The 10,190-nt window shown below is 39.5% G+C and overlaps 1 protein-coding gene across 1 annotated transcript; it reads left to right on the top strand.

Annotated features, from left to right (window-relative positions):
* The first annotated feature begins 27 nt into the window (after nt 1-27).
* Nucleotides 28-9,760, top strand: NHLRC3 (NHL repeat containing 3). Its single transcript, XM_075050494.1, has 7 exons — nt 28-159; nt 1,366-1,518; nt 2,950-3,097; nt 3,597-3,797; nt 4,978-5,069; nt 6,441-6,553; nt 7,059-9,760. Exons 1-7 carry the CDS (start codon nt 112-114, stop codon nt 7,285-7,287), a joined length of 984 nt encoding a protein of 327 aa, XP_074906595.1. The 5' UTR covers nt 28-111; the 3' UTR covers nt 7,288-9,760.
* Nucleotides 9,761-10,190: the final 430 nt, after the last annotated feature.

The following is a 10,190-nucleotide window of genomic DNA, read 5'->3' as shown; positions in this document are numbered from 1 at the left end:
GGGTTGGTGCGGGCGGTCACGTGGCTGCCGTGGCAACGAGGCCTGCCCGCGGCGGCCCCTCCCCGTCCCGGCCTCCGTGAGGCGGAAGCGGCCGCCGGGCCCTGGCTGGCCATGGCCGGCGCCCTGCTGGCCCTCCTGGCCCTGCTCTGGGGCCCGCAGGTGGGCGGCGGCCGGGGCGCGCCTGTCTTTCGCGGGCCGAGGGAGGGAGGAGGGGCTGAAGTGCGGGCGCTTTGCGCAAGTCCTCCCGTTACGGCTTCTCCCCCGAAGGCGGAGAGCGGGGGCCGGGGCCAGCGGAGCGCCGGGAGGAGCGCGCTTGGGGGCGCCGGGGACGGGGTCGTGGTGCGGCCGTAGCGCCCGCCCGTCGCCGGTCTGCGGGGGGACCGGCCGGGGCGTGGGGGTGCGGTCGGGGTCCCGGGGCCCGTTTCGTTGTGGTGCCTTCCGCGCCTCTCCTGGCCTTGGTCGTTCTCGGCGGGGGCTTGATCCTACGGTGTTACAGCCCTTCTGAAATAAGTGCGTGTGCTGGGTGATTCTTTTTCAGGGGGTTGCAAGCAATACGCTCTGCTACTTAATAATCTCTGGGTGAATAACTTTGCACATCTTATTGTGGGATTTTTCTCCCTACTTAATTGCTCTCGGGTTTCCTTCATGGTAGTCTAGTCCTTAAGTTGTTCGTAGTTCTGTGCCATCAATTTACCCCTGCTTCTGGCAAGGCAATTAACAGAAACGTTAGACGGCCCTCATGCTTCAGGGTCACCACTTGTGACTACTTAGTTCTAGCCTGATCTTTCTGTTTCAGTGCTCTGCTTGCAGCAGCGCAGCTGTGATTAGCTTTTGTTCTTCTGCTGGAAAAATAGAACAAAAAGGTGGAAGATTTTTTTTTTCTTTCCATTATCCCTTAAAATGTATACATTGACCTGAGTTTTGCAGTTCCTGGTATCTTATGCTTCCCCATTTCCAAGATGCAGTTTTCTTTCTTGACTTGTATTTTCCCTTTATTCTGACTTTTCTTATTTTCATATCTTGAAGTGGTTATTGTTTCTGTTGCATTTGGAACCTTCCGTCCTGTTTTCTTCATTTTGGAGGGTGATTTACAGATTGTAATAGCAACTTAAATGTAAAAAAATTCAGGGTGTGTTTTTTGCCCTCTAGCCAAAGGCCTTCATCAGTTAATTTCCAGTTTGTTGAAATTTTCCCGTTTGCAGTCCAAAACCCTAGCTACAAGTCTATTTCTGTTTATTTTTCTTCTTAATTTAAATTGAATAAATCAATTTATGATGCTTTGGTACACAGTTGCTTTCTCCTGCTGGTCCTTCTGATCCCACCATCGTGGAATTTAACTAATGGATATTTATTTTGTATTTTCAGGTTTTAATAGCATTTGATTATTTCTCTCCTTGGAAGGGACAGCAGCAGATGTACAAGCTGGACATAGGCTGGCCTAAAATTCCAGAATACTTCACTGGCCAAACATTTTGTGTTGCTGTTGACTCTCTCCATGGTTTGGTCTATGTGGGACAAGTGAGTGAGAATAGTATATTTCTCTCCTTGTTGTTCTAGTGTATTTTTGCCTTTAAAGTGTCTGGTTTAGATTGGGATATGTGTGTGTGTGTGTATGAATAATTACTGTATCACAATTAGTGAAAATATAAGTATAGATATCTCTGCTATATCCATTTTTTAAAGCAGTTGTGGCACCACACTTGTTTGTGCTTTTAAAAGCATTAAACTTCTGTGGTATAAATGCATAATCCAACTTAACTGAGTTACAGTAGCTTCTTCTCAGTTAACTGTAAGGTAAAATGTGATTCTGGGGCAACTGAATCTTCCACTCTTTCAGCCTTTGTCCTATGAAATCAAAACCACACAATTCTTTCAGCCAGTTACAGTAACTGGAGTTCAATTATTTGCTTTACCCAGTTCCATGCATTGGTATCTCTAGGTCACAGGTAAGACATTCCCTCCACGGAAAGAGGTGGGATTTAATTATAAAGCACAGTATGAGCACTTGAGTGCCATGCAGCTAGTAAGTACGGTTACAGTTTTTCATGCCTCTGTTACGCTTGGCATATTTTTCATCAAGAACATAAAAACACAATTCGAAGTGAAGACCAAGATAGCTGCAGGAGCTTGGCTGCTCTGAAAATTGGACTCTATGTGATTTAAGTTGAAATACTAGAATAAGTGGAAGGTTTCACATGCTAAAATTAAACCCTTCTCTCTCTTTTCTAGCTGGAAAAAATGAGATCTACCAGCCAATCTCAGGAGATTATTAGGATTCATGAATTGTTGCAAAAACCTTTCAAAGAGGAATTTTCAGAAATAGGATTACTTGCTTAATATGTGTCATGGTTTAACCCCAGCCAGCAACTATGCACCACGCAGCCGCTCTCTCACTGCCCCCCTCCCAGTGGGATGAGGAGGAGAATCAGAAAAAAAGTAGAACTTGTGGGTTGAGATAAGAATGGTTGAATAACTAAAGTAAAATAAAATTTAATACTATCAAAATATAAAAGTAATGAAAGGAGTATAATAAAATAAAATAAAAAAAAGCCCAAGAAAAGATAAGTAATGCACAATGCAATTGCACACCACCAGCTGACCAATGCCTGAGCAGCGATCCACCCCTCCTGGCCAGCTTCCCCCAGTTTATATACTGAACATGATGTTCTGTGGTATGGAATATCCCTTTGGCTAGTTCAGGTCAGCTGTCCTGGCCATGCTCCCTCCCAGCTTCTTCTACACCTGCTTGCTGGCAGAACATGGGAAACTGAAAAATCCTTAACTTGGGATAAGCACTACTTAGCAACAACTAAAACGTCCATGTGTTATCAACATTATTCTCACGCTAAATCTGAAACACAGTGTACCAGTGTCTAAGGAGAAAATTAACTATCCAAGTCAAAATGAGGACAATATGCTTTCTTAATAGACCTTTTTTTGCCTTTTCAGAGAGGAGACAATGTGCCAAAGGTACTTGTATTTTCAGAGGAAGGCTATTTTCTTTACTCCTGGAATAATACAGTTGAAATGCCTCATGGTATCTTTGTATTGAACACTGCAACAGATAGTTCAGTATGGATCACAGATGTTGGAACAGGTATGCATGGTGGTGATAGAAGTATTAGGTGGGGAAGACAATGCTAATACTGCAGATATTACTCTACACAACTCATTTAAGTCTCTCAAACAATTCTGACACAATTTGTGCTTTCTCTTGCTGTTAACAAACTTTTCATGTGCTGCACAAAATACTTTGAAGGTTCACAAGTTGTGTTGTATGTCTGCTTATAGCTTCTGAACTTAGTAAGCACTTCCCCCGCCCCCAGGAGAAGTACCAGGGGAAAAAAAAAAAATATCTTTTGGCTAGACTTACTGTCTGTCCTAGGTATGGTGACGCTGACACAATGGATGAATATTATTGTAGCCCATGGATTTACTAACACACAGTCATATTCTCACTATAGAATTTTGTCTGTTTGATTTACTAATATCACTTGTGAGTATCAGGAGATTTTCTTTTTTAATGTTGGTAATCAGTTGTATTACTTACGTTTTGTTTTGTTAAGATGCTTTTGCACTTTTTTTTCTTAATTCAGGGAAATATGGGCACACCGTGAAACAGTATAGCCCTTCGGGTAAACTTATGCAGATCTTGGGCACGCCAGGTAATGCTGGTTCAAGTTTGATTCCCCTACAATTTGATCAACCAGCAGAGATCTTTGTAGAGGAGAGTGGAGATATCTATGTTGTGGATGGGGACGGAGGAATGAATAACAGATTGCTCAAACTATCCAACGGTATGGAAAAATGAACTTCTGCAGCAGCTGACCATTGAAAATTGAATTCTAGATAACACAGCTTGAGAATATTTTTAAGTGAGGACTAGGTAGAGCTGTCATTTAACATTAGTTTGAAGACTTTGTTGAATGAGATCCTGTTTTATTGCTTGTCACTTCAGGAGAAATCTAATTGTTTATGAAACAGTTCTGTTTATCAAAAGAGGTTGAGAGAATGAGTTTGTTTAGTCTTTGAAAGAGAAGGTTAAAGGGGATTCTTATTGCTGTCTTCAAGTCAGTAATGGGAGGGTATAGAGAAGACAGAGCCACACATTTCTTGGAGTTGCACAGTGAAGAATGAGGAACACTGAGTAAAAGATGCAAGAGGGGTGAATTCCAGTTCGATTTTTGGAGGAAACGATTCAGAGTGAGGGTGATCAGACAGTGAATAGTTTGCCCAGAGATGGTGTGCAGTCTCCACTCTTGGAGATGCTCAAAACTTAATGTGTTACAAGTAACCTGATCTAACCTCAGAGTTGGATTTGTTATCAAGGCTAGTCCTGCTTTGAGAAGCAGGTTGGACATTACGCTCTCTGGAGATCTTTTATACTTAAATTATTCCGTGATTTCAATTAGCTTGCTCATATTCCCCAGTTAAATGATCAGTGTTGGTTAGGGCAATGAGTGAGGAGTCTGTGCATGCCTACAGTTGGGAAAAAGTGGAGGAGCTACCATTTCTCCTTTGTACTATCATAAAACAGTTGGTTTCCTAATATCTAGTTTGCAAAATGTTAAATTTTTAAAACTCAAAACTGCCAGGTAACAAACAAAAAATCAATTTAGTAAACAAATTAATATCATCAGCCAACTATTTCTATTTTTTAATTTTTTTATTTTATAATACAGTGCTTAACAGAGCCTTGGACTATGGCTCTTGTGTACCAGTGGCTACATTTCTGTAACCATAATCCTGAAACCACTAATAACAATCCAACAGTCACTGCAGTAGTTCCAGTATTTCTTGGGTTTATGTACCAGGAGTACTGTGTTTGAAGAGTTTGAGTTTAGAAATTTCACCTTTTAAAAATTACTCAAAGTAACTTTGCAAGGGAATGACTTAAAGCTGGTTTATTTGTTGTTTTCTTACTGTGATTTTTTTTTTTTTTACTTACTTTTATTTTTCATGGTGCTCACTGTTTAGATTACAAAGAGATATGGCTGACTGGAACAAATGGGACCGGCATTGGTCAGTTCAAGATTCCTCACAGCGTAACAGTGGATCCTTTTGGACGGGTAAAGAATAGAGGGAGAATTTTTCTTTTCATCTTCCAACAGACTTGTTTACATGTATTTGAACCAAACAAATTGTATTTCTTTTTTAATTGAACTGTTGTGATCTGGGTCATTTTATGGGGGTTACAGTTTTCATTGTGATAATGGTCATGAGCTGAAGTTTCATACTGCAGATCCTACTGAAGTAGCTGGCTCCAAGGTTAACAAAAGGGTTCTGACCAGTTACATTGTCAAAGTCCATGCAACAACAGAGTGTTTCTCCTGCAGTTTCTAACAGGTTGCCATTGTGAGAGTATAGGAGGATTATGTTCTGTAATAAATATCTACCCAAGCACTTACATTTCTTCAGGGGACTTTAATTTCATATTTGGAAATTCTGAACAAGCTTAAGATGATAGTAAGGCTCTAGCTAGGTTGCGGACATCCTTTTCTACATGCAGCTCCAGACATTCAAGCGTGTACTTCTGCCAGGTGTTAACTGTAGTCTGGCTTTTGCTCTGCTGCCCTTGTAGAGGACTTATGTGATTGCTCCTTAATCTGTTTCAGGGAAAATAAGATTGCTCGACTAAAACATCTTAAATCACTGGTTTGAGCTAATTCTGCTGATGCTGTCTGAACCAGAGTAAGAAGTGTATATAAAAATCACTTCCCTACCAAAACTGGCAGGGTGGGAGGGAGAAGGGGAGGAACATGGTTGCTTTGTTTTGAAGGGTAACCATAAGTATATACATTGAAAGACAGCAGTTGCGATGGTCTACGACTTTATTGCCAACATAGTGTTGATCGTCAGCCTAGGTAAAAAATAACTGTTAATTCCTAAGAAATCTAAGAGAATTCTGTAGTAGTGTTTCATTTAAAAATAGTGATGAAAGATCTTGGGTCAACTTGTTCATGGCTCCCTTTTGGGTGATATCCCAGAAAACTAATGAAATTTACTTACCAGATTGACAGGTTGTCAACTGCTAAAACTTCAGTGATTGTAGTACAAGAGGTTGCAGATGCAGTTGTCATAGGCCTGGATCATGAAATAAGACTACCTTTGAAAAACAAATTGTTAGAATTAAATAGGTGGGAATATGTCCTCACTGAGAAGGGAAAAAATCCTACTAAATATATCCATATCATAGCCACAAAAATGAAGAGAGGGCACTGATTTCTCTGTTAAAATAGTATAAAATAATTTGTGTATGTTAACTAAGTGGCAGTTTTGTTTTATATCTGGAAGTCGTATCTACTTAGATAGTTTTGAATGGGGAGGTACATTCTTCCAAGATGTACTTCTTTTTTACTACAGGATACTTTGCTTGTGTAAGAAACTAATGCATTTGATTTGTTCTGTTTGTAAACAGCCATGATTTTTGTTCTTAACAGGTATGGGTTGCAGATAGAGACAACAAAAGAATCCAAGTTTTTGATAAAGTCACAGGGGAATGGCTCGGGTCTTGGAGCAGCTGTTTTTCAGAAGATGGACCCTATTCTGTCCGGTATTGTTGAACAGTTCTTCTAGAAGCATGTAATTACATAAATAAATGTGTACTCTTACTGATGAATTAAAATGTTGATATTTAATGCCTGATGACAAGGAGTTAACCAATTTAACTGATAGGGTGCTGGGCTCTAATCACATGCAAAGATCTGCACAGTTTTATCTTGACAGGGAAATCCTGGCTTTATAACAAGACCCATGGATTTGAGTGCAGGATTGGGAACTTCATTTTAAGATTGTTATGTGTTGTTGACCTTACTGGTGCAGTTTTTACAGGAAGAGAGATTGTCTTGAATGAGCTTTCTGTAGCATAATCTGTCTCAAGGAGCAGCAACATGTAGAGCAAGGCTTACAAGTTAATTCTCAATGTTTCACTGCATTTAGTCTGTTGTAGCCTTCAAAAACTTTACTATTAAGGAGATTTTTTTTGCTTAAAAGTGCATGGTTGTGTTAAAATGTCATATGGAATTCATAGTTCAAAAATACATTTCTGTCTTTCACAGATTTACTGGCAATTACAAACACTTGATCGTAGCTCAGCTGAATATCAACCGGTTAGCAGTCTTGGCAGCACCACCAGTTGGCTCTATTGGGGACTGTGTTATGGTCAACACAGTCCAGCTGGCAGATGAAACCAAACCACACCTTGTGGATGTAGACATGAAGAGTGGAGCAGTCTATGTTGCAGAGATTGGAGCCCAGCAAGTACAAAAATACGTACCCTTAAGCTGATGGTTTCCCACAACTGCCGTGGCAAAATCCCTGTGACATATAAGACCTATGACCACGTTTCCTTGAGTTCTCTGTAGCTTGTGTTTCCTTCAACAGGCACAGAATGTGCTCCCAGAACACTAGAGCTAAGAATCTGTCCTAGCTGTTCTGCAGTCCTGGAGAAGTACTTGGTCTTGAGCTGTCACTCATTTTAGTAATGCTGTGGTGCCTTTTGCTTTTGTTGCTGGCAACTGTAAAATGACTTTGATAAGCATCTGAATTTTATTATATAAAACTTTACAAACACAGCTGCTGTTCTTAAATGTATAGGGTCATCTTGGCATCCTCTACTTAAGCTTGTGTGTGTTGTTAAATGAAGGTCAGAACTGTCTGAAAGAAGTGTATAAATGATTTCCTAGGAGGCGAGCACCTCATTTCAATGTTTCTTCTCTTGGTTTTTTTGAATCATTGTGCTGATACTGCCCAACACTGAATATAGGGATGTGTTGTGATGTTGAATAAGATGCTGTGGGGTGCCAGTGCTGATACTGGCACCTGCCTTAGGTGGTTAATGATATAAGCGTTGAAATCTAAGTTTTCAGCTCTAGCTAAAGTGGTAAAGTCTGTAATAAGCTTAAGTTAAATCAATAATCAGGCACTTGAAATGAAATTAAAAGTATGTGCACAGCAGCCAAGTACTGATTCTTAACTAAATCAATTCTTAATCTGATTTGATTTATATCAGCATGAGTTTTCTGTTCCACAAGATTTCATAGTGGTACATATTGAAGTTCAACTCATTTTAAGTTCGTCAAGATAAACAAATTGTGATTTGCTAGGAAAGTCTTAATCAGCATTAGGGACTGGAAGACACATGATTTTCTCCCAATTTTGTTGAAGCTCTGTCAGTTAACAGAAGTGCATCTGTTTTGATTTGGGGATTTTTAACTGTTTTATATCCAGAATTTGGACTTCATCAACTCCATTAATGTCTAGAGTTAAGTTTCTTATGCTATAGCCTAGGAGATGTCTCCATGCTCTGTCCTAAAAAATGCTGTCTTTTTCCATTCCCAGTCCAGAGTGGTTCTGTTTTCTTTACATGTTGCTACAAGATTTTAAGTTAGTTCACTTTATAGGATAGAGGGAACGGGGTATAGGAAAATGGGATGGGGAAAATAGCATGGCAGAAATGAGACAGTGAATAACTGATTACCTCTGTAAAGGTGTGGACTCACATTCCATATTTATTGACTAGCTCTTCAAAACACTTGGAAGGATTTCTGCTGTTTTCACACACATATTTTACTGTGTGGACTATTTTAATGCTAATTGCCAGCTAAAAGAGACAATTTTTTTTCTACTTCCTTAGAAAGGAAATATGGGAACTAGAATTACTCTGATGGGAAACACCTGCTTCAGTGAATGTTATCAAAAGCAAATGCTTCTTAATTTGGCAGGTTTCAACCTATGATCACAAATTTGTGGGTCAGCAGATGGAAAATCTGTCCAGAAAAGTCACATTCATATTTTCTGTGGAAATTAACTCAGCTGTGGAGCCTGATGGCCTGATTTCAGTACTATTTGAGGTTACTGCACTAAATGTGAATGCTTTGTTGTTGGCTATATCCACAAGAACAAAAGCAGATCTTGCCTGGCTGCCCACATGCAAGCTTTAGAACCAGAACTTCAGGTTTATACACTAGCAAACATGGTCCATGATTCACATGGTCTTGAATGGGAGCTAGTAAGCAATATTTATTAGCTGAAAAAGTAGCAGTACTTCTGCTAGACCTAGATGGATAGGTCTACATTGCTTTGTGGTGTGTTGTATGGATTTTCTAACTAGTTCTTCACTCTAGCTCAGGGATCTCTGCTCTGTGTGCAATTTAGCTATTTCTCACCTACACAAGGTGGATTTCTTTTTAAAAATATTACTATAATATCATTCGCTATATTTGAGTATATCTTGGTGTAAGGGGTCCGGGCACATCCATCCTTCCTTACCACATCCTCTCCTTATTTATTTTTCCTTTGTCACATCCATTTGAAACAGAACTTGAAGCACTCTGGGAACATGATCAGTAAAGGAGCAGTGCCCTTTTGGATGTGGATGAATAAGTTACTTTTACACAAGTTTCTGTTTGCTGCGTGGATCTGCTTTCAACTCTCTTTTTACATGGGCTTTTGCAGCCCCTAGAAATGGGGAGCATTCATCCAGTTTTGTCTGGATTTACTGAAATAGGCCATGGTACCAAAATGTGCCTTGCCTCTAGGAATTTGGGTATCTGTGATAAGAAGGGGTGCTCATTATTAACTAGTATGAGATGGTTAGACTCCTTGTTACCTCTGTGTCTATGACCAGACTGAGAAAATGATTGATTGTACACTAACTTGCTAATTCTCTGAAGGTTTTCTTATGTATCGTCTCAAAACTGATTTCTGAAAAACTGTATACTAGGGTAATTTGATAAAATAAATTGAGAATTTCCCATTATGGAAGGCTTGGAATCTTTATTTCTGTACTAATATCAATACATTCCATTGCAATGGATTACTTTGCTAAATATGGGGTCCTCAGCACTTTAATAAGGTATTTAATAATATCTGATACCAACGTTCAAATGTAATCTAAAATTCCGTGCTATCTTTATACATTACTATTTCTGTGGCCCATCTCTTTTACATTCTAATATATGTACCAAAAAGGCACATAAATCTTTCCCAGATGTTTTCCTCTGAGTAATTAGTAAAATGGGAAGATGAGTTATGTAAATGTCAAGTATAAAAAAAAATTTAAACTGTATACCCTTTTGATGCTAATAGGGAAATTAAAAACAAACTAACAGAACACTTCTTAATATAGAATCCGGTTTTATTTCCAGAAAAGATTTACCAAGCAATCTGTTCAGTTTTTAGAAGATCAA

Source organism: Buteo buteo, chromosome 18, assembly GCF_964188355.1.
Source record: "Buteo buteo chromosome 18, bButBut1.hap1.1, whole genome shotgun sequence".
Taxonomy (NCBI): Eukaryota; Metazoa; Chordata; class Aves; order Accipitriformes; family Accipitridae; genus Buteo; species Buteo buteo.
This window is presented reverse-complemented; position numbering and strand designations above follow the sequence as displayed.